The 23,383-nt window shown below is 33.3% G+C and overlaps 4 protein-coding genes and 1 long non-coding RNA gene across 6 annotated transcripts; 3 read left to right on the plus strand and 2 right to left on the minus strand.

Annotated features, from left to right (window-relative positions):
* Positions 1–254: 254 nt before the first annotated feature.
* Pmvk (Phosphomevalonate kinase) lies at positions 255–1,886 on the minus strand. Its single transcript, XM_023390296.2, has 4 exons — positions 1,714–1,886; positions 1,100–1,305; positions 762–911; positions 255–685 (listed from the first exon to the last, which is right to left on the minus strand). Exons 1-4 carry the CDS (start codon positions 1,839–1,841, stop codon positions 564–566), a joined length of 606 nt encoding a protein of 201 aa, XP_023246064.2. The 5' UTR covers positions 1,842–1,886; the 3' UTR covers positions 255–563.
* A 277-nt stretch (positions 1,887–2,163) lies between these two features.
* RpL29 (ribosomal protein L29) lies at positions 2,164–3,261 on the minus strand. 2 transcript variants are annotated; one of them, XM_014356710.2, is made up of 4 exons: positions 3,194–3,261; positions 2,893–2,951; positions 2,688–2,752; positions 2,164–2,333 (listed from the first exon to the last, which is right to left on the minus strand). In XM_014356710.2, exons 2-4 carry the CDS (start codon positions 2,927–2,929, stop codon positions 2,214–2,216), a joined length of 222 nt encoding a protein of 73 aa, XP_014212196.2. In that variant the 5' UTR covers positions 2,930–2,951; positions 3,194–3,261; the 3' UTR covers positions 2,164–2,213. The 2 variants fall into 2 exon arrangements, with proteins under 2 accessions (XP_014212196.2, XP_014212197.2); XM_014356711.2 differs by having other exon boundaries at positions 3,168–3,236.
* A 1,702-nt stretch (positions 3,262–4,963) lies between these two features.
* LOC106642058 (uncharacterized) lies at positions 4,964–12,219 on the plus strand. Its single transcript, XM_014356693.2, has 3 exons — positions 4,964–5,381; positions 6,265–11,192; positions 11,267–12,219. The coding sequence occupies exons 1-3, from the start codon at positions 5,250–5,252 to the stop codon at positions 11,370–11,372; spliced, it is 5,166 nt and encodes a 1,721-aa protein (XP_014212179.2). The 5' UTR covers positions 4,964–5,249; the 3' UTR covers positions 11,373–12,219.
* Positions 12,220–16,702: 4,483 nt separating this feature from the next.
* Positions 16,703–18,495, plus strand: LOC106642034 (uncharacterized). The gene is made up of 2 exons (XM_014356665.2): positions 16,703–16,850; positions 16,987–18,495. The coding sequence occupies exon 2, from the start codon at positions 17,072–17,074 to the stop codon at positions 18,362–18,364; it is 1,293 nt and encodes a 430-aa protein (XP_014212151.2). The 5' UTR covers positions 16,703–16,850; positions 16,987–17,071; the 3' UTR covers positions 18,365–18,495.
* A 1,495-nt stretch (positions 18,496–19,990) lies between these two features.
* Positions 19,991–23,138, plus strand: LOC149373373 (uncharacterized). The gene is made up of 3 exons (XR_016293418.1): positions 19,991–20,049; positions 21,011–21,137; positions 23,091–23,138. It is a non-coding gene; the product is annotated as an uncharacterized LOC149373373 (long non-coding RNA).
* Positions 23,139–23,383: the final 245 nt, after the last annotated feature.

The following is a 23,383-nucleotide window of genomic DNA, read 5'->3' on the forward strand; positions in this document are numbered from 1 at the left end:
ATAATTTTATACCTTATGCGCTTTAAATCATTATGTGAACGTTTCTTGAATAAACTGTTTAATACTAAGCAATCAACTGTTATAAACAACCTTAAGATTTTATTTTTAAATAAGTATTGTTTATTAAGAAAAAATTACAAATAATATTACTCAATAGTATAGGGTACACTTTATTTAATTAAAATTATTTAATAAATTTTTTGGATTCTTAAGGGACAAAAAAGGCTTCAGGAGTAAAAAATACTCAATTTATACCACACTAGTATAATTTATCAAAATCCAAATTTTACATGTCAAGTTGACTGGGAAGAGCCGGAGATGCGACACAAATTTTTTTATTGGTTTAAAAATCACCCTAAAAAGAAAGAAAAACTCTCTTACTTGGGGAGAAGAGCGGGTAACGGGTACTCATAAAACTATAACATTATAAGAATAAAAGAAGATATATACATCGGTATGTATAAAGACAAAAAGTATATAGCACCTTGACAAAATCCATGTTAATATTTACACTTTTCAAACTTAAATTCAGTAACAGATTCACTATATTGTTGTTGGTAATTTTATTTTAAAACATCGCACAACATTTCAATAATAGTTTCCATGTCTTCGCCACTGTTGTTAATATTTAAATCCCAATCGCTCACATCATCAAGATCGCATTCTGTCTCTGAGTCGTCGATACCTTAGAAAAAAATTCCAAAAAACATTTTTAAATGTTTATTTTTTTCTTAAAATTATTTGTTTTTTGATAAAATTACCTTTTGTAAACACCCAACCACGACTTTTCCTTATTTCATCATCGCATGCGATTCTGATTGTTTTGCATTTGTCTCCATAATTTGCATTGAACCACTTCAAATCTGTTTGTCTCCTGGCATCACTTACAATCCAAACATCTTTATCATTTGCTGCCAAAAGATAAGAATCACAATACAAAAATTTAATTAAGTAAAAATAATTATAAAAATTCTTTGACATAATAAATTATATAATTGTAAATTTCATTTAAGTAATGATTTAGTTTATAAAACTAATCTATGAAATAATGAAAATTTAATTACAAATACTAAAAACTAATTATGGTAGATACAATTACCATTGTACATTAAAATCGCAGCTTTGCAAAAGTATCCATGATCCTCTTTTCTCATGCTTTCGCCCCATTTTGTCATTTCTAATCTATAGTATTCTTTGTATTTTCCATCACTGAATAATTGCTCTGCATCAAGATTTTTTTCTTTTGCCCAATAACACTTTATTGGTCCGGATAGTTTTATAATTACACTTTTATTGCTACCTAATCTGTTGAAACACAATTTAAAAATGTTACTTTCATTAAATAAAAGTAATGAAACCATTAAATAATGTGAAATAAAAATTTGAATACTTTACTAGCAATATGTTTAATTTAAAACTCAAACGTACAATACTGAATGAAAAAATTACTTTTAAAAAAAGTAAAGAAAATCTGTGTTTAATTAACAAAATAAATTAATATAATTAAATTTTTTTAAATTATTAAAATGATATTATTTCATTATAACAAGCATTATCTAGTACTAGAAAATGTCACTGTTTTTTTGGATGTACTCAAAATTTAATCTGTTTAAAAATTGTCAAGAATGTACTGTCACTTTTAAAATTAACGGTATTCAGGAAAGTAAGGCACATATTAACATAGTAATACATAAAAACTATCTAAAAAAATACCTCTTAAATAATTCGTCAGTAATGAAATCCTTTCCTGATTTTCTTTTCCCACTAAAAATTAAGATTCGCTTGGGTTTTGCAAAATTTTTCGTGACAGTTTGCTCGTCTGCAGCACCAGAATCCGCCATATTAGCTCGTACTAATATAAAAAATGATGGTATACCTATATACAGGCAAAAGTGGCCAGACCAAAGGTACACGTGTGTGACGTGTGTAAGTATTTACTTGAATGTTTTTTTTTTTCACTGAATACTTAAGTGTTTCACATTTATAAGTAGTTTGTCCAAATGTACACATGAGTCACAATATAAATAAAATTTCGAATGTAAGTGCACTTTAAAATTCAAATTCTCATCAGATATTTAAGAAGATGATTTTAAATGTATATAATCTACATTTACACTTTCAAAAAGTTTCTCCAAAGGATTTTTAAACATCAACACAAATAAGTTAGTTAATTTTTGTTTTTATTATAATAAAAATGAGGCATTACAAGATATCTATTTCTTAGCTTTAGCTTCTGTCCTCGCTTTCCTGAAAGCTGCCTTTTTCTTTTGCATGGCGGGCTTAAGATTGTGTTTTTTGGCAAATTTCTGGTTTCGTAGGAATTTTAAATCCATCTGTGACAAAAAAATGAAAAAAATGATGTTTAGATAATGTACACAAAGTTAAGTATCAATTAATTAAATAATAAAAATAAGAATTTCATGTTGTATCAAGAAATGAATCAAGTTTAATGGGAAGTGATTACTATGGAACGAAAAATAAGTGTTGCAATTTTTATCGTATGTTACCATGAATCTAAATTCAACTTTGACAGCAAAACAAAGTTAAATATTACAAGAAGTTTATAGATTATACGGGTACACTAAGCTTATCGATGTACTATGTACTACTAAATGTCATTTTTGGCAATTATTTAGTTTGAAGCATTTCTATATATTATTACTGTAGTTGTGAGAGAAATTACTTACTCCAAGAGTGGATTCATGCCTGTAGCGTTTAGGCTTCTGGATTCCATTACGATGTGCTTTTCGGCCTAAAAAACAAAAGAAAGTTTTAATTGGGAGAACATAAATACATTAAGTTTACATCTTTTAAAAGCCGTATCGTACAAGACTTTAAAATAATAGATACATGCAAGTGTTGAGTCAACGTAGGTAGACAAATAATACTTACTTTGATTGTGATTAGTGTGATTCTTTGACTTGGCCATTTTTCTGTCTTTTGTGTTTTAACTGAAAAAACAAAGAAAAAGAAAAAGTATGAGAATTATTTTGATACGTAAAGGACGGCAACAATGAGGTTAGAATTTCTTTCAACAAAAACAACACCAAACACTGAAAATAACAGTACAGCGCACGAAACGTTTTTAAAGAGGATTAAGTTTTTGAAATCTAAGTGTCACCAAAATTGCTATTTCAACAGAAATTTGAATAAATTGTAAGGATTACTTTGGATTATAAAAATTCAACTTTACCAGCTGGTAAACACACAATTCACGAAGAAAAATAGATACACTGCTCTTTCTAGAGCTGTACAAGATAAAACTAGAAATTTATAACTAGATGTATTGTAAAGTTACTAAAAATACACTAGCTCAGCCGACATTCTGTTGCCTACATTATCCACATAAGACAAACTTTCATTAGATTTTACGAATTAAATATATTAGTATTAGCGGCGTTACCACCACGACCTACGTAACTTTACTGCAGCCTCTGATTTTATCATTCTGGTAAAGAGAGCACGGGGTAAGATGTACGTGAAGTTATGTGTAGTAATTAAAGTAATTACTACTAAGTGATGCTATTTGGTCGATTTTATTAAACCATATAAAAATCTATATTTTTGGAGGTCGACTTTTGGGTAAAAAATAGATTGTAAACTTGCCGCAAACAGCACGAACCACGTCAACTTTTTATTATGTATCTACAAGATTAGTTGCGGCTGGTTTGTAATTATCAAAGTGACTTTGCTGTAAATAGCAATAGTTGTTTGGATCAGCGCCATCTAGCGGTCTTTATTTTTTGGCCAAAAGTGGCTCCTAAAATTCTCAATCAGAGCATTCAGGATTAGAGCCATTTAGTCAATTATAAACCAGCCGCAACTTATGATGAAGCTATGAAATCAAAAAATAAGAATATATGTGTTTTTGGCGGCAAGTTAACAATCAATTTTCTATCAAAAAATTGACCTCCTATGTGTTTGTACTTTTGAAGATGAATTGTTGAGCATAAGATAGATTGTTAGCTTGCCGCCAAAAACACACGTATCGTTATTTTTTTATTTTATAGCTTCATCATGAGTTGCGGCTGGTTTATAATTGACTAAATGGCTCTAATCCTAAATGCTCTGATTTAGAATTTTAGGAGCCACTTTTGGCCAAAAGATAAAGACCGCTAGATGGCGCTGATCCAAAATAATTATTGCTACTTACAGTAAAGTCACTTTATTAGTTATAAACCAGCCGCAACAAATTTCATAGATAGCTAATTAAAACTTAACATTTTTCGTGCTACTTGCGGCAAGTTTACAATTTATCTTTTACCTTAAAATTGACCTCCAAAACCATCAACATTCTACTTATCTTATGTGGCTCATAAAATCGACAATATTTACAAAATTTTAATACTCTTGACCTTTTACCATTAACTAATGAAAGAACAGCCCTTCAACTTTATTTTTCCAATAAACAGTTAACTTATGTAATGTGTACATAACAAAATTTGTGTTACAGAAATCGTAAATCACGATCAAATATACACGTAAATTAATCAGTCGAAAAGAGACAACTGAAGAAAAAAGGTCTTAAAAAGAAGCAGCCACACGAAGAGAGTCTCCTATAGGAATGGAGCACTCTTGAAGTAATTTATCGTATTAAAACACGAGGAACAACTATAACCATGAAATAAGAATATAATGATAAACAACTATCACATTAACAACTATTGAACAATGTTAAAATCATATTTTATGTTTATTTGTCATAAAAAAAATTTAAGACTTCAAACTTCGCGGTTTGCGAATCAAGGTACGGCGAGTGTACCATCCGTGTCCATTGTATTAACGAATAGCTAAAAAAAAGGGAGAGCAAAAAAAATTTTAAGTGCAGGATATATATATATATTTATATGTATATGTACATATATATATATATATACATATATATATATATATATACGTACGGACCTATATGTATAGAACTCGAGAGCAAAACTATGGTTTACAAGTACTTTTGGTTTTTATTTTCAACGTGAGGTCGTTTAGTCCGCGTTGTTTGTTGGTGTTCTCAGAGAGAAGAAAAGGAAAGCGTGTGTGGTGTCATGTAGTAAAAAACAGTTGTAAACAGAAATTTTCAAGAACTTGTGCATAGAATACACACCTTCTCTTGAGCTGTCGTTGTTGTGATACATTTTATTTTAAGTTTCGGGTGGACGACGTGCAAGTGCATTATGGTGAGGACGTAAAACATTTTTTGAGAGCTGCTAGATACTGAGAAGAGGAAAAGACGCAAGTTCTAAGGGGGTGGAAAAATGGAGCTGCAGGGCTTGGGTAATCCGATGGCCGGGGGTACGAGGCTCATCGACCACATCGTCGGGGAGGTCAAGTCCCAAGGTATATTTGACAAGTTTAGGAAGGAGTGCATCGCCGATGTCGACACCAAGGTGAGATACCATGGGTCCTGTGGTTATTGTTTACTTTTGATCCTCGTGAAACTCCTTTTCAGAAGTCAGTTGTGTGATTGTTTATTTTTTCCTCTTCTGTTTTTCAGTGTATATTTATTATTATTATTTTTTTTTTTTTATTGATAATCGTGCATGCATTGATTGGTTTTTTCAAGTGAAAAGAAAAAAAAAAAAAAAAAAAAAAAAGAAAAAAAAACAATCAGGTGAAGAGGCAAGAGACCAATTTAACATTGTAGACATTTTTTTTGTTCGTTTGAGTGATGATAAAACAGTTTTAAGTATAAGCATTAACGAAAGACGGATGCCCGGACTGGAAATTAGCTAGAAGTAATTACTTACAAAATAACGCCTCAGGCAACCGCCTTTTGGAATACGTCAATTGTTGATCGAAAAAGTTGAAGAGTAAAATCGGAGCATCAGCTGTTGCAGCCATTACACTTCGACTTTCATTTGTTAAGGTGCTTTTTGGATTTTTTTTTTTTTTTTTTTTTTTTTTTTTTTTTTTTTTTTTTTCATAAGTATGCTTTTCTGATTGACTGTACCTGTTATGTAAAAACGTGATGACACTGATTTTGATATGATTACGATTTTTTGATTTGTTCGAAACATATTTGGGAGAACCGATTTTTTAATGTATTTTTTGTAAGTATTAACATTGAGTGTGATTGGCAGGTGACATAAACACTAGTCAATCAAGCAACCTTATTTTTATTTTTTTCTGGTCAGTTGTCAAGTTCTTTTTGAAAACTTTTCAGATGTTCTGTATTTAGTTACGTGTATTAGAAAAAAATTTTGTATCATGGATAATTATTTATGAATTTTTCATCGAAACCATCATGTAATAACTATATATTTCTTTTAGCCTGCATACCAAAATTTAAGGACAAGAGTGGAAGGTTCCGTCAATTCATTTTTGAACAAACAAACTTGGAGAACCGACTTGAATAAAACTCAGTTGCGTGAGACCTTGCGCAAGCACATACACGAGGCGCCATATCTTGAAGTTGGTGTAGAGAGGATAGTAGATCAGGTGGTCAACCCAAAGGTTTACTCAAACTTTATGCCTAAAGTTGAGGATGTGGTCTACAAGTTTTTAGGTATCGAGATGCCAAAGGCCCAGAGAAATGGAACGTGTGAATTAAAGGACTTGTTACCGAAAGATTTGGATCCCGTTTCACCCGAGTCTGACAGAAATAGTTTGAAAGACGCGTCTTTAGGGTCCATGGACATGGATGACGAGACAAACGATGCAGTCAACAGTAGCGAGCAACAGCACAGTAGCATCAACGTTGAAGAAAAAGAAGAAAAAGCTCACGTCACAGAAGCTCCAATAAATAAAGAAGAGCTTGTTGAAAAAGAGGAGCTTCAACAACTTAAGCAGGAGGATGACATTAAAAAGGATGAAAGTGATGTTGAAAAAATTACAGAAGAGGTCAGTCAACAAGTTGAAGTTAGTTCACCGGTGAAGGCTGATCTTAATTGTTCCTTCAAGTCTGATGAGACAAACAAAACAGATGAAGAAGAAGAAGACAGTCCGGCTTTTGAGCCTATTGACCTTATGAACATGATAGAGTCGAACATGTCGAACGACTCGCACATGTCTGGCATTTCCGAACTGACAAGCCACAGATCCCGCAGTCCAGACTTTATGACGGAATTCTCACGTGACAACTTTGACTTCAGTAATCAGGATTCTCAACTGAGTAAGGTATCATCTGGTTCTCGCTTGTCGATCGTCACTGATTTTGGTTCCTCAAATCACGCCTCGACTCCAGCACCGGACTCTAAAGATGACTCCAAAGGTGCCAAAGATGATTTTAAGAGCATTAGAGATATGGACTCTAGCAAAGACAAGTTCAATTTTGATGCCATTAAAAGTAAGGATAAAGAGAACAGCAAGATAAGTAACTCGTCCAAAGAAAGTTCTCGCGATGCCTCTGATTACAGAGAGAGAGGTAGGGAGCAATTAAGATCAAAATCATCAAGGGATAGACATGATTCGAAAAACAGCAGGGAGAGAGATCGCGATTCAAGGAGATATCCCAGCAGTAAATTTGACAAGCAATCGCAGAGTAGAAGCAAAGACAAACACGAGTCTTTGGATTCGAGCAAGAATCGAGATGGCAAGTCCAAGGTGACAGAAAAAAAAGATGATACGCTCAATGAAGCCAGAGACTTGAAGGACCTTTACAAGGAGAAAATACGAGAATTGTGGGAGAAAAAGGAGCTTACCGAGAAAGAGAAACTTGGCAAAGATCACAAGGATGCCGTCAAGATTATTAATAACAAGGACAAAAACACCAAGGATAAAAAGGAGTGTTCGACCTCGTCCCGAGAAAAAGACGACAATCGTAGGAGCCACAAGTCCTCGTCATCTTCGTCGTCCCGGAGCTCAAGCTACCACAAGAGCTCCAAGGACTCTCGTGACCGTAGCAGCAGCAACAGCAGCAGTAACAAGCGAGATGATCGCCGAAACTCTAATGGCAAGTCATCTTCCTTGAACTCTCGCAGCGGCAAACGAGACTCAAAGTCTGATAATCACAACCACGACAGCAGTAAGAAGCGCCGCACCGATAAAAAGTCGCTGGACGACCACTCGAGCCTTCGCAAGAACTTCAATGACCGAAGGTCGAGCGACAGGGATGGTTCTAACGGCTCGAGCAGCAAGTACTCGCACAAGACAAACAGTAACTCCTCCAACAACCGGCTCGGACCCTCGACGAGTTTTCCCATTGACAACAACAAGTATCACTCTAGTGGTGAAACGTCGGATAACGTCCACGATTCCCTGCACATGATGTCTTTTGGCTTAGACAATCAGCCAAGGCGCGTGGATCTTGGTAACGCCGAAATCTGTCTCCCACTGAAGAAGAGACCACTGCAGAGCGACGAGTCGTCCTCGGGTGAGAGTTCAGAGAAGAAACCCAGGGTAGAAGAGAAAAAGGCCTTGACGAGGAAAAAAGTAGAGGACGTATTCAAGACCGACGAGGATGTGACTAGTGTCCCGGATGAAGAACGCGTTCAGATCATCGAAATCACGGAAGAGGATTACGAGCAGCCCTACTCGGACAAAGAGGAACCCATTCTGTCGTTGGAGGAAACGAAGAATATTATTTTCAACGCTGAACCTATTGTCAATCCTATTGAAACTCCTGCACCGTCGAAACTATCAGAAATGGAGCAGTCCATCCGAGATTCGTTGAGCGAGATGATGTCGGATCATGGATTTGCGGAGCCCGAGAGTGCTCTCAACTCCCGTAACCTGATTCCTGTGATCGACTCGACGAGCAGCTTGATAGAAACTCTTACTGATGAGTCTTTGGAAGCTTCGTTAGTGGATTCTACAGGCAACATTATTATCCCACAAGATATCAGTGCAAGTACTGATTTCAAAGATAAAGAGCAGGAAGATATAGAAACAGTTCAGAAATATTTGAATGAGAACAACCCTTTAATAGCGAGGGACGAAGCAAAGCCACTAGGAGCCATGGAAGAGTCTGGCTTGTCGGAATTAGACCAAGTGAACGAGTACTTGAGAAGAAGTATGGAAGTACCAATCGAAAGTGTTGGCAGAGAAGAAATGAAGGACTTGTGCGAGGATCGCGAAGTACTGGGTGAAAGTGTAAAAGAAGGCAAGGAAGATAAAAGGGAAGTAGATGTGAGAACTGAAGAGGAAAACATGGATATAAATGTTGGAACAAACAGCTATGAAGTAGCAGAAAATAGTAATGAAGACGAGAACCGAGTAGATGCAAATACCAAAGTTGAAAAAATGTTTGAGAAGGTTGTTATGGAAGACAGTGGCATAGTAGAAGAATACATAGACAAAATAGAAGAACAGCAGATAGATTTTAATACTGATGATATAAAGGTGGATAGAGATCATGAAGTAGACAGTGAAAGATTAGAAGAAAACAGCAAGGCAGATGAGGATATTGAAGTTGAAAAGATGGATGATGCTACTGCTGATTTGGATAAAATTACTAATGTTGACGAATGTGATGAAGAATCTGGCAAAGAGGTCAACATAGACACACAGATAGCAGATGTAGGGGAGTCTCTGGATAACACGAGCCAAAATGTTATTTCTGATATGTCTGAGACAAAAGAAAATCTCGAGGCTGATGAAACTGATATGAAATCAGAGGTACAAAATGCACCGGAAAAGTCAAAGCAGAACACAGATAAACATGAAATGAGCCAACATGTTATTTCTGACGTCCTCGAGAAAGATGATTGTCTTGAGGCTGATATTGTAGACATGAAATCAGAGATAAAAAATACACCGCAAGAGTCAGAACAGAGCACAGACAAAGACGTAGAAATAAAAGAATCTTCAGGACCTGAAGATCAAACTCAGATGAGGCTGGTTGAGGTTGACCCAAATATCCCAGAATCGGAGGAAAATGAGATTGTAAATGACGAGAGCATAGACAACAGCACAAGTGATGAGTGTAATGAGGATAAACTGATGATTGATGAAGAGTTTGATGAAAAAGATCACGAAAGTATTGATTTGGGGATCGATTTAAAAGTAAAAACTGTTGATGATCAAGAAAATGACAGCAATGATGCGCATTTTGAACCAAGTGGTGTACAAGACGATAGTGACCCCTCGATTGACATAAACAGCAAAAACGTAACAGAATTAAATAAGGATGAGAAAAATAATAATTCATCTGATGAAAATAGAGCAAAATCAGTAGAAAACCTTGAAGAAAAGATAAGTAATATAGTAGCAGATGATGAAAAACTAGTTGAAACAAGTCAAAGTCATACGGCTACTGAAGCAATAACAGAATCTTATGATAAAGAAGAAATTGATCTGAGTAAAAATGCTATTGAAAATCAAATTGAAGATGCTACAATTTCAAAAGTTGGGCTTGATGAAGTAACCCCAAAGTTAGTTGAAGATGATCCGATTTGTGCGACATCTGTAAAGGATAAAAACACCAAAGTAACAGAAAATGTCTATGTACCAGAAGTAGTACCAGAGAAAATTGACATAAAAATTGAAATAAAACAAGAAGTTGACACAGAAGACGATGATAACGAGATGCAAGAAAATAAATTAACAATCGTCTATGATGAGAGCCAAAATGATGAAAACAAATCCATGTCTGTGTGCGAAAATTTGATTGATTCGAAAGAGGCTGAAACCTTTGTAAAAATAGAATTCACTCCTAAGCCAGAAACAGATACCTTGCATTCAGATGCAGTGTCGCTTGGTGTCATTAGCACGCCATTGATACCAAATAGACAGGTAGAATCTCCCGTCGAAGAGGAATGTCGGTACTTTGAAAACAATAACCATGACAAATATCTACGATTCAAGGAATTTTTGGACAAACTCGAGGCCAATCCCAGTAAAAGCTCCAAAAGCACTGTCAAGGGCAAGAGAAAAAAAGCCGTGCCTCCGTCTGTCCCAGCTGCCCCAGCTACGCAGTCTACTCTCAAACGCAAACTCACACCCAGCCCACTTTCTGATAATCTCATTGCTAACTCAAGTTACAGTGTTGAGAGTTTGGGTGCAAACGCTGGTCCTAAAAAGTCAGGTGAAGACACTGTTGTGGTGATTAAGAAACGTAAACCTGGAAGAGCTAAGAAGGTCAACAGTAATGCTGCCCAAGTAGTTGTAGTGCAGCAACAGCAACAAGTCGAATCCACAGGGGAACAAAAATCCCAGCTTTTGGAGGTACTTCCAACTCCTGGTGCTGTAGTCAATGGAGAGAACATTATGAATATTGATAATGATGGAGATAAAAATGTCACTGTGAAGGATGACAAAGAGTAAATATATATATTCACCTAATTAAAAAATTCACTTTAATAATAATTAATCATTTGATGATATTTCATTGCAGAAAAAACAGGAGTAGGCAGCGATATTCAAGTGACGATCTGTACAAACCACGACCACTATTTCCGAGTTCGTCACGACGTAACAGGCGTTTTAATAATCAGACGTAGCCGTCACTTCCGGGTCAGTCACACGTTGGCCGGCCACCTTTTTACCTCAAAGAGGCATTTGTTATCCTTCAGGATGTTATTCTCAGTGCCGAAGCCACGGACAATTGATCGGAAGCTTTCTAGTTATAAATTTGATTTTTTCAAAGAAAAGCTTAGTTCAATTTTTGTTTCTTCTCTTATCTTAATGAAAAAAAAAACAAAAAAAAAAAACAAAAAAAAAATGTTAAAGATTTACTGTTTTCAATTTAAAAGTGTGGTTGATCATTCAAGAGATTCGTATGCAAGTTATATTTTTGCAAAAGTGAGATAGCTTTAAGGATTTTTTGTACATTCTTGTAAACCATAAATCAAAAAAGAAAATAATTTTATAATAAACACATTTTAATCAATCTCAAGTATTTTATCTCTACAATTTAAGTATAAAACTTCAATCTCATAATTGTTTACAGCTTGAAAACCGATAACCATTCGCGTGGTAATTCAAGATAAAATACTTTGGAACAATATTTTCAAGTTTTTAATAATTTTTTTTTTTAACCGAAAAAATTTGAAAAGAACTTTGAAAGACTTTTTTAATACACCTACTTCACGCACAAAGTTTTTAAATCGTAAAATAATCATCCCTTGATGCTAAAATAGCGTTTCTAAAAACATTAACGCTTTACTTTTTTCTTTGTTAATTTTATTTCACTTGATTAGCTGAAGTTACTATTATTTGTTGATATATTATTTTACCCGCTATTTACTACTTGCGTTTTTTAATTATTTTTCGAATAACTAACAGGTTGATTTATTCATCCACCTCGGAGCGCTCGGAGGCCTGCAGGAGCTGTTTGTGGGATATATATATATATACATATATATATATATATATATATATATATATAGTTGCGTATAAAAGCTCAGTGTTTTTAAACAAACAGTTATGCGGTGACTATACCTATATAGTCCACATACAACTCGGAGGCCTCCAATTGCTTCGAGGTGGATAAATGAACAAATCTACCGTTTTCTCCAGTCAAGTAAATATCAAGACTTCACAAGGCTTTTTTCTTTTGACTTGTTTATTTTCGAGACCATTTGACAAACCAAATAAGTATATGTATTCCAAATTGAGAAACGTGTATTTTTCAAAGAGCGAAATAATTTTTTTTTAACAAAATATAATACTTGTAACCAAAATCAAAAATTAAATTTAACAGATAAAAAGAAAATTATTTTTAAACCGTTTATAAAAAGAATCTCGCAAATGACTTATTTTGTTTATAAGATAATGTGATACAGGAAGAGAAAATACCATAAATCAAGTATATAACATTTGTATTGTGTGGATCCATGACGAAAATAAAAAAATCTACATGAATATTGCTTAGCAAAATTAAATACTTATTGTGTTCCTAATTAAAAGATTAGAATAAATTATAACATACAGTATGAATAAATTATATAGTACGAAATAAGTTATATGTCTCAAGTAATTTGATTATTCCAACTGAAATGTTTTTTATTTGCATAAAAAAATTACTTTTTTAAGAGCAATTAAGTATTTAAACCTACGAAAATGCCATAATATCATATATCACGTTTTATTATCAAAAAGCGTTTCTTTTTTTTAGCTATTTATTGCGCAAGATATAGTTCCAGTAGCCAACATTTTTTGTGCTAGATGTAGTAAATAGCTTACTAGATTAAATTTTAATTACACCTCGACAAGGTTGACGTGTTTTTGTATATTGATATATTACAAATATAGTGTCAATATCAGCGTACCATCATCTATGATTGGTCTATGGAGTATTTTACGTACTTACAATGTAAAGATTTGGATAGTATATACTTACATGTCATGTCATTTTCAGTGTGCTGTATAAGAAAACAATCTGTGAAGAAATTTTAATTGGGCAGTGCCTAAACAATACCTACACATATATTAATTATAACTACAACTATGCATTGTCGGAAATGTGTTGTTAAAATTTTCAAGTGATTAAACATTATTAACATGGCTAATTATAATGAGCCAGTTTTTCTCTTTCAGATTCGACAGTGTAATAATACCATATTTTATTTAATAAAATTTGTATGAAAGAAAAAAATATAAAAACATTTTGAACAATAGCTGACCATTTATTACATTACCACAGAAACAACTTCATTTTAATAACACGTATAATAACAATTAAGAAGCACAGATCAATGCGTAAATCCAGTGTTGTTGATTCACAAATCTATTGATTTATTGGTCGCTCCAAAAATTAATCCTTACAGAGTCGGTTTTCGAAATGGACGGAACATTTATGCACACAGAAACGGTTATTCAAGTGCCATAAAAATAGAAGATAATTATGTATGGCAATAAAAATAATAATTTATTTATCTTTGTTAAGTGTCGATTTCTAAAACATACTATATTACTACTGTGTTCAGATCAAACAAACACGTCGTTAATTTATATAACTGTTTGTATCAAAGCCACACTAGTTATGTTGTTATTTAATACTAACGACCTAATTTCATGATTACTGAAAGATAAATCATTTATGTTTGCTGAGAAAATCGTTTCGTTTCAAAGTTGCAGTTAACAAATATACTCAACATTTTCCTGCAATTGCTCGCGAAACGTTGTCATCATTGCTTAATTTTTCATACGTTTTATCACGCGCAATTTCCCTCGCAGATAAAAAGTTCTAATGAATAAGTAACTTACAACCACAAGCCGAGCCTTTATTTATTCACGCTCCGAGAAACCCGCGTAACATTATAGTAAGCAAAACCAGAAATAATATTATTTAATCTCGTGGAATAATTTTTTAATGATATTTTACTTATTGATACGATAATTTTGTCTCGAATTTTTCTAATGATTTCTTACATGCTCACAAATATTTATTCGTGTTGAAAAAATGATCTGTTGATATACTTTTTTTTTACATAAATTTTTAAAACGAATTACCACGCGCGTACATACATGGCACGATTGATGCGTTTAAGAACAAAAGTATTTACATTATAAACGCAAATAGTACGCAAAAATCCTAATTAAAAATAAAAATAAAATTTCGTGTTTGATAATTTGTTGAACGTGTAAACTAAATTGTTACTTTCAAACATTTTTACGGTATTATGTGAAAGAAAACGATAGATATCAAAAAGTTGTAATTTTACCTGATCTATATAAGCTGTATATATATGTTACACATGAAATTTGAAAAACTTAGAAAACCTAGAAATGTCAGAAAATTATTTTTATTTTGGAAAAACCTGGAATATCAAACAATTTTCACGGGTTCTTAAAATTTTTAAATAATATTCATTTAATTTGAAAAAAAAAAGTTGTATTCAATTTTTTTGATTATTTACTAGCAAGATAAAATTCGTGTTATTTGAATTTCAGACGAATACTCTACTTTCAAAAATTATCAAAAAACGAAAAATGTAGAAAAGTACTTTTAAGTTTTTAAAAAATATATAAATCACCAGTTATTTTCAGTGCAGTAGCAAAATATGCACATGTGTATACAGAACACAATATGAGTTCGTTTAATTCAGTCAAACGTTGAACCTTTAAAAAATTTAAAATTTATAAGAAATTAATATCAAGCGACAAAACTTAATCCACTGAATACTTATTTGATCGTATTTAATAAATAGTATTATCACGAGAAATTTTTTTGTAAACTGACACTGAAACGTAAACTCCACTCTTTGTTTTCCATAATTATTAGTAACAATCGCTTTTGTTCCTATGATTCATTAAACAAATGAAACAATTGGAGCATTTCATCGCGAGGTTTCAATCGATTGTTTTAAATATTTTATTCGAAGGAAAACTGCGCTATGTTCTACGTTCTAAAAAGTAAGTAAATGTAGAACAAATGATTCGACATCGGCACAATATTAATTGTATAAACATTTTGAAAGTGTACCTAAATAACGAATGTATGAAAAATTAATAAAAATATATTTGAAGCTCTCGTGCTGTTACAACTAACAATAGCTAATTATGCAAAAAATGTATCAAATTAAAATATTCTTTGATATTGCAGTAAATATTTTAATAAATTATAATTCACAGTGACTATTATATTTCAAATAAACAACATGCAGTAGCTTATAAATAATAGCTTACAAAATTAACCAAAAAGAGTTTTCAAATGTACTTTATTTTCATTTTCTTCAGCTTCTCGAGAAATAAAATATTTCTAATAGCACATAACGTTGTGTATCATTGTTGTACAACATCGTCATGATTTTTATTTGCAAAAAATTACTAATTTGTTTTTAAAAAATGTATAAGTTCATTTAAAAATTAGTTACAATAGCAGTAGAATTAAAATACAAATATTGATAAAACGAGGAAAGAAAAATTACGAATGGAAAATCAGAAATTTTAGATTTCTTAAATATGATGACATTGTCGATGAAATTAAAATGAAAGAAGTCGAATTGCTGTGAAAAAATGAAATAAAAGAGTAAAGTTAACAAAAATTGAAGACTACAACTAAATGTACATTTTTTCCTAGGATGTAAATAAGCTTACATTTTACATTTAGCGATTAAAATATATGTACTGGCCAATGAAAATGGAATCAGATAACAATAATTTATTTTTCAAGTAAATCTTCAGAAAAAACTCTTAAATCCATTGGTAACGCACTATACAAATAAGTTGAAAAAATCTCCAAAAAAACAAATCATGATGATAACATTATGTGTACAACATCATGCGTAAAAGTAGTTCTCGTTTCGATGAGCTTTCGCGATAAGGTACCGAACAAAGCATATATTATCTTACAGAGCTAGCTTTCTCTGTCAAACTTTTTTGTTCTTAAATTTATAACACATCTTCACCACATACGGGCTACTATTTTTGCCAGTATTTTTGCATAGCCGTAACTCTGGGATAGTTTTTTTTTTTTTTTTTTTTTTTTGAAGCAAATCATAAACTAGGCATTTCCTTGTTCGAAAAAATGTTGGCTTTTACAATTTTTCAATCGCGTACATGTCAACGAAATAAAAAAAACAAGCCCTCACATGTCCTACGATACGAGGGCGTGCGAGGGGAAACTTTCTTCACACCTCAGGAAGTACACAATGTGCTCGAAATTTTGTTTTCAACTAACTTTCTCGAAAGTAGAGTAGCTTATGCGGCAAGTCAATTAAGATTCTAGTAAAAAATAATTAGTTGTACTGATAAGATTATAAGTAACAACTAGTGGGATTTTTCTTTCAAGTATGAGCGCAGGCAAACACTTAGAAAAAGGAGACAGAAACATTTTTTTTTTTTTTTTTAACTGCTGCAGAGGTTTTTTATAAACCGTTGGCTCCCAGTCGTGTGGCAGTAGTTCTTTTGGCTCAAGGCTTTTGTTGCATCACAGTCATTGCAAGTCAGATATATGGGCAGGGAGAAAATTGCTGAATGGAAGGTCAAGAACAATTTTTCAAGTGAATGGTCAATGTCTTGAAATAAACAAGAAGGTGAGAACTTTTGCATTTTCATTTATAAACATATACATATAGTTTTTATATTAAAATAGAATATGAGTATAATAATTCAAAATGATACAAGTGCACGCCATCATTTACAATGTTCCTTTTTTTATTCTGTTAACAGCAAAACAACTTATGGAAGAAACGATTTTTTATTATAAAAAATAAACAACAAAAGTTTTGTTACAAAAACAACACCAAACATACAGATGGCAACACAGAAGTCGTCGAAAGACTGTCTAAGATGCAAAAAATTCAACCAAATATGTGGAAATTACCACGAGCCCTGCAACTCCCATACGCATATGCAGCAAACACCGTCAAACGGAGGCCCAGCTACCTATTCGTTAGTCAGGAACCTACAAACGTTCAGTGAAGCCAAATCTACGACAAGGACGAAACTAACCTCCAAAACCAAGGAACCAAGAAATTTTTGTTGCCCTTCTAGCTGCGTCAAAATATCCAATCGTGCACTGGGTAACCACTGCTTCCCTAACACCCCCAACCGCAGTATGCTAAGAACAGATATACCTTTATTGAGAACGATGGAATCGAACGAAAAAATCTCGTGGCCTAACGAGCTCCGCTACAACAAAATGCTCGAAAATTTAAAAGATTTTCGTGTGCACCATACTTCTGCAAGAGAGCTACCAATCATGAGAACCTGGAAATCAAGCGAAAAAATCTTGTGGCCTTGCAAACGCAGCTGCGGCAAAATGTTTGATGATTTGGATGATTACCGCCTGCATCATGCGAACAACTGCCAGACTAGCCGAGCCCAAGTTTGTAGTTCATCGGCAGCAAATGTACATACCACAAAAATCGAGGAATCAAACGAGGACGTCTCATGGCCTTTCGTTGTTTGCTGCGGCAATACGTTCAATAATTTAAACGACTACAACATTCATCGAATGATCAACTGCAACACTAGCCGAGCCCGAGTTTGTACTCAGGTACCCACCACAAAAACTGAGGAACGAAACAAAAAAATCTTGTGGCCTTGCAAACGCCGATGCGGCAAATCTTTCGATCATTTGGATGATTACCACGTGCATAATGCAAGCAACTGCCAGACTAGCCGAGCCCAAGTTTGTAGTTCATCGGCAACACAGGTACCCACTACAAAAACCGATGAAGAAAACAAAAAAATCTTGTGGCCTTGCAAACGCAACTGTGGCAAATCATTCGATCATTTGGATGATTACCATGTGCATCATGCGAGCAACTGTCACATTAGCCGAGCCCAAGTTTGTAGTTCATCATCAACACAGGTACCCACCACAAAAACCTATGAAGAAAACAAAAAAATCTTATGGCCTTGCAAACGCAACTGTGGCAAAATGTTCGATCATTTAGATGATTACTACGTGCATAATGTGAGTATGTGCAAGACCAGTAGAGCTGAAACTTTCTACTGCTGTTCGTTATGCCCGCGTTCGTTTAGTAGACCTGATTTGTTGAGATACCATATGAAAGGCCACACAAAGGAGCGCAGTAATTAATTAATAAGAGTATCAAGGTTACAAAAACTCCTGTTCATGTCAACGTTTTTTATCAAAAATAATGTTTTTTATTCTTTCCGCTTCCATCCCGAATGTCTCTTTTTTGGTAGGTAAAGCTGTTAAGTATTTAATACGTGGTAAACTGTTTATTTTTTTATTTTATTTTTTTTAATAAACAAACTCACATTCATCGGTAACTAATATATATTAAAACGCAAAACTTATTCGCATTCACAATTTGTAATTGAAATTTACACGTCATATGACTTTATAATTCATTCGTATTTAAAATATAATTTATTTTTGTTTTTGTTTTAATTACACGTCGCTCAAATTCAATAATGTTTATCAGTACTTTGTCTAAAAAATTTAAAGAAGTATCCTTACTTTGTAATCGAACACATGAATCCCAACCCAATCGAGTTTAATTTACATGAGAGTCAGGTCATTTTTTTTTTAAACTACGGATGATTACAATCAAATTGTTTCACCTTATATTAGGTAATCGGTTACCCGGGAAAGTGTCAATTTTTTCTTCTCTTGGTGTGATCCATTACAATCAAATTTCGGAGTAACAATTTATTGAATAAATTTTCCTTTTACTAAAGAACAAACGGCATATTCCACTGAGGCAGCTTGTACCAATATAATTCCATTGTTTATCAAGCCCTAGTTTTCTTTAACACTATAAAAGGATACGTATATCAAATTTATTAAGTCTTAAGCTTACAAATTTCAGTCGAGTCGCTGATAACATAATAATACAACAAGTATACATCGATATAAAACTACTAATGTCACACTGTACTGTGAAAAAGGCGATAATGTAATATCTAAAAGCATGTAAAACGTATAACAAATTAGGACTACGTTATAATTTTATAGTTGTACATGTGATTATTCTGCAAAAAATACAATTACGTCGTAACATCAATTGTATTAATGTTCCACAAGTGTACAACATTGTGTAAAAAATCCAATTGAAAAATAAAATATAAATGCAAGTATACTCCAGATGGTGATCATTTCACTATTACATACACTCGGCATTCACTATCCGCATGTTACATTTTTTAGGGTAAAAAAGTAAAAGCAGCCGATGTTGTAAAAAAAAAAAATCTCCCTTACATTATTTTGAGATAACGCACAGGTACAAGTGTTGGAACACTCAAAATTACAATAAATGACCTGGAGTAAATTTAATGATCTCAGCTCGAATTTACTTACCGCTTTACCCCGGAGAAAAAAAAGTTTCCCTTCACGCCTGTGAGCAAAAATGCAGGGATTTTTTCGACGTGATGATCTAAAATTTTATGGCGTTCGAGACTTTGAGTTAAAAAAAAAAAAAAAAAAAATCTTTCGAAATGAAGTCGATAATACTCAATAGTCGTGAATTCCTTTGGGTTGTTGCAACTGTTCGACATACGCTTTAATAGATTCCAGCGAAGCGTCATTGGTCTTATACGGATAAGATAAGTTGAACCAGTAAAGCTTTTCTTCCAAATGACTGCACGAACAAGCCGAACTTTGGTGGAGAAAATCAGTTTGGGGGTACAGCTGTGTCGGCTGAAGGCCTTTTTCTTTGCACCGCAGTCATTGCAAGTCATCTAATACCTGGACAGGACTAAAACTGCTGACCCAGAAAGGTTTTTCGAGTCAATGGCATAGAAGCCTTAGGGTTGCACGTAAGCAAGGTTTTTTCTTTTTTTCTTCAATATCTTTCGAATTTTTCTTTACAAAGACTTTTGGATGATGAGAGAGGGTGGGGCGCGAAAACTCGAGATAGCCTTTCAGTTTTGCCACATTGAATAGCATTGTACCTACTTAAAACTTTGTCCCATCATTGAAAAAAGTATTTTGCTAATCACAAAAGATTCATACGAGCGAGGTGACCGAATATTATGTAACATACGCTATTGTGATTTTACGCAACTTGTACATTAGTTATAGAATATAATATCAACGAAGAACGCGTATACTCAATTTTTACAATAAAAATGAACATCTTGTCAGGCAAAATACTTATTGGTAACTAAGTATATTATGCATCTTCCGTTTATTTTTGTCTCTATTATGTAATTCCAAGTGTATAGGGAGGGGGGGGGGTAACGAAATTGCTCAGGAGTATACGAAAAAACTGTCATTGGTTATCAAGGAATTTTCCAATTAGGCAATAGCAAATAAATATCAATGACAGAGACTTTTCGTATTTTATTTTGGTACAGGTTGTATTGGTTAATCTTAAACTTATTCGACGTTTGATATACTATAATAATGCTCTTGATTGCAATAAAAATGATTTGTACCTAATACAATTTTCGCGTCTTCAAACGTTTGACTAATTAAATTATCGGGTGTGATGTATCGGCTACATTTTAAACATTATGTGAATTGGCTACTTGTCTCAACTTTTAAAAACAACTAAAGAATGCAGAGTCACCGGTTGACTGCTAGTCGAAGGAACATCATTCGTTTGGTATTTTTTTGTTCTTCTCTGACTCATATTTCACAATAGACGATACTATTTGAGACTTGGATAAGTGGTTAAATTGCTCTACTGAGATAAGATCAATCTATAGTCACCTCCGACCTGAAAATTCTTCATTGTCCGAGCTGAAACTATACTTTTTCCTTTCTTGATTTCAGGAGCGAAAGAGCCGTACTCTTCCTCTCGGGTTGAAGTTTCATTCACTCCTTAAAGGCAAATATATAGCGTCTTCAGTGCGAACACTTTCGGCGAAGAACTTGGGCGGGCGCAAAAATAATTTTTATGGTAAGTAGAAAATGCAATTTTCCGACCTCGGGCGTTTTTTAGGGTTAGATGTGCCCCCGGTAGGAAAAATAGGATTCGCCATATAAGCGCCCTCTCTCTGTGGCTACCTTACGTCCATCAGGCCGCAAAATAGCCCCTGGGACGATGACGCTTATCCGACGAAAACTACTATTTTATTTGGGAAGTTATAAGCTCACCTTTGGTTTGAGTGATAGTATTTGTGAAGAAAAAAGTGTTTGATGTTTGGTAAATCTGTGCTAGTAAGTCATGTACCAAGTAGTCGAAACAAGTTTCAGACCTCGAAAAAATACTTTTGTCCAATAAATACTCGTTTGGTCAAAGAACGTATAAAAATTTTCACAAGTTCTAGTGTAAATTACTCCCCCTATAGTAAGATAATTCTAGATCTCAAATAATTGACCTTTCAGCATTTTTACTGTCGAAAAAAAATTCACAGTTAACAAAAACATTTTTTTTAATCTTGAGAAACAGCAGAATACATTTGTTTCAAAAAAAATTGTAGCAAATGAAAAATTCAACAGTCTTTTTCAACTCAATATTTTTATAGTCTTGCCTTTTGGAAAAATTCAAGCATGTTTCTTTCAACATGTATCGTAATTTTTCGACAAATTATGTCCACTTAATTTTTGGTGAAGTAATAGTTAATAAGAAATTTTTATTATTTAATTGATTAGAAAGATCAATTGGAAAATTTTTAAGCTTTGAAAGAGTATTTTTGTATTTGCATTATTTCAAACAAGTAATTATCTTGTGTAGCAAACAATAGAATATTTTAATATTCACTTTGACTGGACTATCTTCCTCATGAAAAAAAAATCGTAGTTGCAATACTATATAATATATAATGGGAAACAAGAATTAATAATTGTGGTTACTTTTTTTTCTAGAACCCAAAAAAAAATGAAAATTCTAGAAGTGCTACATAAATTCTTTTTAGTTACCAAGATTTTTAAATTTTAAATAAGTTTATCGAGTTATCGGCACCTTTCATAAAAACAAAGCGCTATCGGAAGATAACGTTGAAAAAACCTCTTTATCTTTAAATTTTTTTTTTTTTAATAGTAGAAATGATGTCACTATGGAGATAAAAAATTTATTTGTCGTATAGCGCTAAGTTTTCTACCAATTTAAAGTAGCATTTCTTTTCCCCAAAGTTTCGACACATATTTATCTAGCTGGAGGAACTCGAGGGGTCATGGGTTCGAGTCCCGTCAAATATATCGAAAACTTTATCTTGGGCTTTTTGGATAGGATGAGTACCCAAGATGTCGAAAAACCACTCATCTGATGATTTTTTAAACGAACTCCTTGTACATTTATATACTACATTTTACATTTTAGTTAGAACCTACCACATAACGAATAAAAAAGCTTCATATTATTCAAGACTCACATGCTTGGAAAAAAAACGAAGGAAAATAGGGACAAATGGAATATGATAAAATGGGTTATTTAACGATTGAACTATAACTATACATTTTTCTGCTCTAAAAAATCACAGGCTAATATTAATTAAATAAAGTAGCCATCTAAGAAGTGGATTCGAATCACGATTGGGTCAACCTGGAACTTTGGGGAACTGCGAAAAAAGTAAAAAAATTGTTTTAATGAGCAATCCTAGCTTAGGAACTAATCTGAGATATGGCTGCCCTAGTCAGGTGAAGGTTCAAATCCCGGTAGGATCAACTTTTTAAAATTTTAATTTGGCTGAAATTTAATTGTTCCCTGGACTTTAGAATAACACGAGGGTGAGCTCCATGGGCATTTTGAGGAGAGAGGCAGGGCCAGTTTCGAATGTCGTAGTTAGGGTAAAGGGTACAAGAATAAACAAGAAGGGTTTTTAGACTGATTGGATATAGGGAAAGTTACTATAATGTAAGTTATATAAATGTAGATAACTACCCACAATATTGTTTTCTTTTTTGTTAATAGCTACAGCACCCTCTGAAGAAAAACTTTTTTTAACATCAACCAATAGCATTTCAATTGTGAAAATGAATAATACGCCAACAACGTCGACGATGACAACAAAAAATAGATTTAGCAACCATTACAGTTCCAAAAAGCTCGATGAAATGGGTGAAAATTATCGTATGCCATGCATACCCCAACGGGACCAAGAAATGCAGATGCAGCACGCAACATCCAGTCTGATTCCAGATTCTCACTCACTAATCAGGAATCTACCTAAATTCAACCGAGACAAACTCATGACAACAAACCTA

The sequence above is a fragment of the Copidosoma floridanum genome, unplaced genomic scaffold, assembly GCF_036245765.1.
Source record: "Copidosoma floridanum isolate Cflo_tuat_1 unplaced genomic scaffold, Cflo_Japanese_pri ptg000032l, whole genome shotgun sequence".
NCBI lineage: Eukaryota > Metazoa > Arthropoda > Insecta > Hymenoptera > Encyrtidae > Copidosoma > Copidosoma floridanum.

Excerpts from the sequence above, each read along its gene's own strand:
- Pmvk (XM_023390296.2), bottom strand. The coding sequence starts at position 1,841 with ATGGCGGATTCTGGTGCTGCAGACGAGCAAACTGTCACGAAAAATTTT. Across the intron at positions 912-1,099 it reads TGCGATTTTAATGTACAATG|CAAATGATAAAGATGTTTGG; the intron begins GTAATTGTATCT and ends ATCTTTTGGCAG. Across the intron at positions 686-761 it reads TGGTTGGGTGTTTACAAAAG|GTATCGACGACTCAGAGACA; the intron begins GTAATTTTATCA and ends TTTTTTTCTAAG.
- RpL29 (XM_014356710.2), bottom strand. The coding sequence starts at position 2,929 with ATGGCCAAGTCAAAGAATCACACTAATCACAATCAAA. Across the intron at positions 2,753-2,892 it reads TCACACTAATCACAATCAAA|GCCGAAAAGCACATCGTAAT; the intron begins GTAAGTATTATT and ends TTTGTTTTTTAG. Across the intron at positions 2,334-2,687 it reads GGCATGAATCCACTCTTGGA|ATGGATTTAAAATTCCTACG; the intron begins GTAAGTAATTTC and ends TTTTTGTCACAG.
- LOC106642058 (XM_014356693.2), top strand. The coding sequence starts at position 5,250 with ATGGAGCTGCAGGGCTTGGGTAATCCGATGGCCGGGGGTACGAGGCTC. Across the intron at positions 5,382-6,264 it reads TCGCCGATGTCGACACCAAG|CCTGCATACCAAAATTTAAG; the intron begins GTGAGATACCAT and ends TATTTCTTTTAG. Across the intron at positions 11,193-11,266 it reads ACTGTGAAGGATGACAAAGA|AAAAAACAGGAGTAGGCAGC; the intron begins GTAAATATATAT and ends ATTTCATTGCAG.
- LOC106642034 (XM_014356665.2), top strand. The coding sequence starts at position 17,072 with ATGGCAACACAGAAGTCGTCGAAAGACTGTCTAAGATGCAAAAAATTC.